The following is a 5245-nucleotide window of genomic DNA, read 5'->3' on the forward strand; positions in this document are numbered from 1 at the left end:
ACTATTTACTTTTGGAGACAACTTTCAAAATAGTCCTCAACATACAATTAGGTAATGCAAGTTTGACAAAAGAGCAAAGATCCACGAAAACCAGGTTTCATTAGTATGTACACAGTAAACTTGAATACCAAACTGTCACTGGAACATGTGGAACATTACTATTGTCAAATGCGCCTTGAATCAACTCTACTGCAAAAGTCTTCCACACTATATACAGCTCAAACGAACACTACTTTTGAGTTGGTAAGAGTTCAATTCTAGCTGCAAGTTCTTTTTTCTGATAAGGTGGTGCTTCGACTAAATTAACATGAAAACACCCTTGGTGAAAAGAAAATAATTGAAACATTACTATCAAGCTTTTTCAACCAATTATATTGCAATGCATTCCCACCTTGCTTTTCTAGCTCTTTTTGACTAGTACAAAAAGCACTGCTGACCTGCCGCAACAGGATGATCTAGATTTACAAGATAGGATTAGGAGCCAAACTAATAATAACAACATGAACCCTAATAATAATAACATGAACCCCAACTGTAAAACCCCCAACTGAGGAAACAGATAAATAGAAAAAATGGACCAAAACCCCAAAGTCAAAGGAAACAAAAACCAAAGGTAAATTATCCTAAAACCCAAATCCCAAAGGTGTACGAAGCCCGTCAGAAGCCAAAGCAAAGCAAAGCAAAGAAACGGGCCCATGAGGGAATGGGGCTAGCTAACATACTTTCTGAAGTCCTAGAAGCAGATGAAATAGCCTTTGTCACCAACCAACTCTTCTCTGGGAATCTCTTTCTTCGTGCAAGAACTGACTTCAAATGCAGCTAGGACAAAAAGGGCAGCCAATGGTTATGAGATCTAACCAAGTTCCCATGTAGTCAAAGCTCCAATTTAGGACCTGTTAACCATGGACCACCCTAAATTAGGCAGAAGCTAGCATGTATTAGCAACCCCATTTGCTATCCCATTAGCTACAACAGGTTTCTTGTCAGACAAAATGACTGGTTTCGCATCCTTCACATCATCTACTAATTTTGTAACAGACACATTTTCTGCAAGCTTGACCTGCCCATTAGGATGAAGAGGCGGTAAACTTTCCTTGCTCAAAACAGCAGAAACTTCTGAAGGTTTCTGGGATTTAAGTTCGCTGTTGGAATTTTCTTTGTTCTTATCTTCAGAGACTTTGCCTTCCCACACCTGCGTCTGAGACAACCGAAGGAAAAAAACCATCATTGGAGGAAGATAACAAATACGAAAATAACGACTACTGCTAAATGCACTAGTGAAAGCACCTCTAATCATCATGTCCTTCTCGTATTTATAATAAAATATATAACCAGAAGTGTAGGACATAAATATGCTACCTGCTTCTGGAATAGCTGCTGCTTGGCCTTCTTTTCCTGGATTCTCTTCTGACGATCCTCATAAAACTCAAAATCATCAAGGATACACTGCTTGCTAACATGATCCTTAAATATCTTAAGCAGCTGTTGGCCCTGATCCATTTTAACCTGTACACAACATAGAAACATTAAAACCTTCTCTTTTGAGATATGTGAAACAGTTGGCAGAAGCTTGATTGATAATAACCCGAACGTCAAAGATGAACTGAACCAGGACAGACTAGATCCCACGCAGAAACCACTACATATTCTATCTCATTCACAATATTAAAATCCACTGCATACCTCCTGCGTATCTCTGCTGTTGGTAACTGGCTTGTTCTCATTGTTTTCCAGAGTGATATGTTTCAAAAGGCTGTTTGGAATATCCTTCACAATGTGCCATTTGACAGGAAAACAGCCAATCCACTTGTCTTGCTGCCAATACTCCACATTCTTGTTGAAATCAACCGATCCTGCCATCTCTGCAACACCAACAAACTGTCCACTTGTGTTTACCTGCATAAAATGTGAAAAAATAAGCAATCAAAACAAAGTCTGAGAACCTAAAAAAAATAGAAATTACAAACAAATTCATGCATGACCAGATGAAAACAAAAACCTGGAGAAACAATTTAGATATGAAAGCTCACCGAGAAGAAGAGAAATACAGGACAGCCTCCAGACTTCTGATGAGCCTCCTGGTATGCAGCATCAAGCTTCTTGTTGCCATTTGGTGTGCTAGCCCAAACATTATATTTGATGCTTTTGTGCACATCATCTTCACTGTAAGACTTGATGATAAAAAACTTGGCATTAGTATATGTCACTGGGAAGTCTTGATGGTTGTATTGTTCTCTGTCCGATATCAAGCTTGGTTTATCTTTTTCGGCATCATTGGTTACAGTGAGCGGGATATTCTGCCCCTTGACTGCCAAAGCAACTGGTGTAAAACCCTTCTGGTTCTTGGATCCTTTACCTCTTGGTCCCCTGTTGAGCTCATTTAATCCATCCATGTTTTCATTGCCGTAGCCAGAGAAACTATTTCCTCTACCCCTTGGTTTAAATCTGTTATCAACTGCCATCCACCCACGACCCGTAATGCGAGAATCATACCGGTTAGACCCAAAGCCCATGCCAGAACTGAATGTATTCCCATACTGCCCATAATATTTGTTGGGATACAATCTATTCAAATATCCATTAGTTGTATTGAAGCCAGACGAGGGCCTAGGATGCTGCAAGCCCTGACAATGAAACAATAGAATCAGTATCATCAGAGGTTTCAAATAGATATGCAGAAAACCTTTTCAGGCAGCTGCTGTCTCCAATTCCTAGAGTACCTTCTGAGTTGACATTTGGCCATAGAAACCAAATACTTTTTACTTTATTTGGAATTTTGGAGTTTGGAAGCAAGTTATAAGTTGTTTTTCAAATTCAGAATCCAACGTCTGATTTTCAAATAAACTGAAATTATTAAGAAAAAAGTGAATCATTTTTGTGGCCAAAAGGGTCCTAAGTCACTCTTCTAAGGAGACCTTTCAAATCTGAAAAGGCAAGAACAGATCAATATTCTAGAAAAGCAACATACCATTATATTCGGATGAACATTCTGATTTTTTGATGATGGAACAGCACCGCCATTTGAAAATGATGGTGTAATAGAATTACCCACTACTGGCCTAGCTTGCCCATCAGTGAACATTGACCCATCTAGCCACGGAATGGGAGATCGTACACCATCAAAACCAAATCTAGGATCCTGATAACCAGAAGCAACTCCTCCAGGAAAGGCACCCCGTCCAAAAGAACCATTAGTATTCAAGGATGAGTTCTGGAATGCAGGCCTCGCAGACGTAGGACCAGTATTTCCCTTTACACCATTTGCAATGCTATTAGAATTTCCATTAGCAGAATCCACAGACAATGGTGCTTGGTCAGCAGCTGCAGAGGTGGTGATCTCACCTTTTGGTGGAGAAACCGCAGTACCATATGGAGTACTAGTTGGAGGAAGGGGCTGGAAATATGGATAATGGTAGTGTTGTGCTCCATAAAGCTGGCCATCATGCCCCACAGTCGGGACAGGGGAAGTAGCAGGCGAGTATGGATTATAGGCTGCATAACCATAGCCATGGTGATACATAAGTGACCCGTTGTCCCCATAAGCTCCCTGCAATTTGAACATATGAAAACCAAAAACATAAACAAAACTCAATTAATATTTATGCAAGCCATGAAGCAAGTACGGATAGCATAAGAGATCCTGTGACACCAAAAATTCAATCCTACCAGCAAATAGATCACCACATCAAACACGTTCAAACAGAATTAACTTACAGGCATCTCAACTCCATCAGGATTCACAAATCTTGAATAGTCCTCCCATTCATTACCAGAACCATCATATCCTATATCAGAATAGAGAAGAACATCTTTAACCAAGTGATGTGCTAACAAGTGAGTAACCAAAACATCATTATTTCAGAGATATTAACATACCATAATAGTATGCTGTAGAGGGATAACCATTAGGAACATAGCACAAAGTTGGATCCATGAAATCGGGTAACAGAGGGGTCACAGACCGATCCATTGATTGGATCTGATCATTCCCAATGTCTTTCGAGTCCACAGAAGGCTGAAAAGGATCAAAAATTCAAATTAGGAACTGTAGACTAACTGACCGAGACAAACATTAAACGAAAACACTAACGGGTACCTTCTTTTTTGGCTCTCGAATTTCAAGAGTCTTCTTCTGAGAATCTAATGACAACTTCTGCAGCAAATCTGCAGCTTCTGTAGCAGTAAAGTAAAGGAACAACACTTCTTTTCACTCTTAGCCGAAAAAACATTAACAACTAAGCCAAGAACAAGCTCCAACATATGAATTAAGTTTGTACTTAGCAACACACATCTTATCAAATTATGTAAATTTACTAGAATTAGCCTATGAAACACTTCAAAACCCGCAATCACAAATAATTAGAGAATGTAGAAAAGATTTTATGAAGAAACTAAAAAACTACTGTTATTAAACAGAAAACACCAAGTTATATATCACCAAATCATCTACCCAATTTTCCAGCATACATAAGCTGAATATACCCACACCAAAACCAATAAAGCAGCTACAAATATATTTTTTATTTTTTTTAAAAAAAAACTCAAGCAGCCTACACCATAAGCTCACTTATAAACCAATAAAACAACAGAAAAAGTAGAATTTTTTTTCTTTCTAGACAGACTACACATGAATCACTCGTCAAACAAAATAAAAAACAATCAAAAATCGCGCAGATAACAGCATCTAATACCACGAGCTCAGATCTACATAAAACCAAAAGACAGATAAAAATTCTAACACATAGAACCATAGAGACACCTATATCATGTAAAAATCAAAAACTAGAACCAACGAATACCCATATGTTAAAGGATACGATCAGCAGGAGGTGCAACGGTCGCCATAGCAAAGATAGATCTCCAAAAAAGAGGACTTTGTAAAACCCTAGAGACAACAGGTGTGAGAGAGTGTCAGCCGCCACCAAGTTGAGGCTATGTAGAGAGAGAAAGAGGGTTTGGGATTTGAGAGAGAGAAACTACAAAAGGGGGAGGGTTTTGATCCATAAATTGCTGTGATTCAAATAGCACCACCGAATTGCTATTAAAGACCCTCATATTTCTACTATTTCAAGATCTGTCCCTGTTTATCAACTCACAAGCGGATCATCGTACTAGCTCACAGGATCTTGCCGGATCTCTTACGTGTCACTATCTTGTTGGTTTGTGATATGGTTTGGTCCTCATGCAGGTACGACCTTTTTATGTTGTAAGAAAAGGACAAAAGTGTGGTGGTGGACTTTGGTTT

At 39.0% G+C, this 5245-nt stretch overlaps 1 protein-coding gene across 1 annotated transcript; it reads right to left on the reverse strand.

The window, feature by feature from the left end:
- Positions 1-323: 323 nt before the first annotated feature.
- LOC129887467 (YTH domain-containing protein ECT4-like) lies at positions 324-5016 on the reverse strand. Its single transcript, XM_055962577.1, has 9 exons — positions 4818-5016; positions 4097-4173; positions 3877-4015; positions 3715-3785; positions 2969-3547; positions 2031-2624; positions 1684-1896; positions 1360-1506; positions 324-1198 (listed from the first exon to the last, which is right to left on the reverse strand). Exons 1-9 carry the CDS (start codon positions 4843-4845, stop codon positions 929-931), a joined length of 2118 nt encoding a protein of 705 aa, XP_055818552.1. The 5' UTR covers positions 4846-5016; the 3' UTR covers positions 324-928.
- Positions 5017-5245: the final 229 nt, after the last annotated feature.

Source organism: Solanum dulcamara, chromosome 4, assembly GCF_947179165.1.
Source record: "Solanum dulcamara chromosome 4, daSolDulc1.2, whole genome shotgun sequence".
NCBI classification, from domain to species: domain Eukaryota; kingdom Viridiplantae; phylum Streptophyta; class Magnoliopsida; order Solanales; family Solanaceae; genus Solanum; species Solanum dulcamara.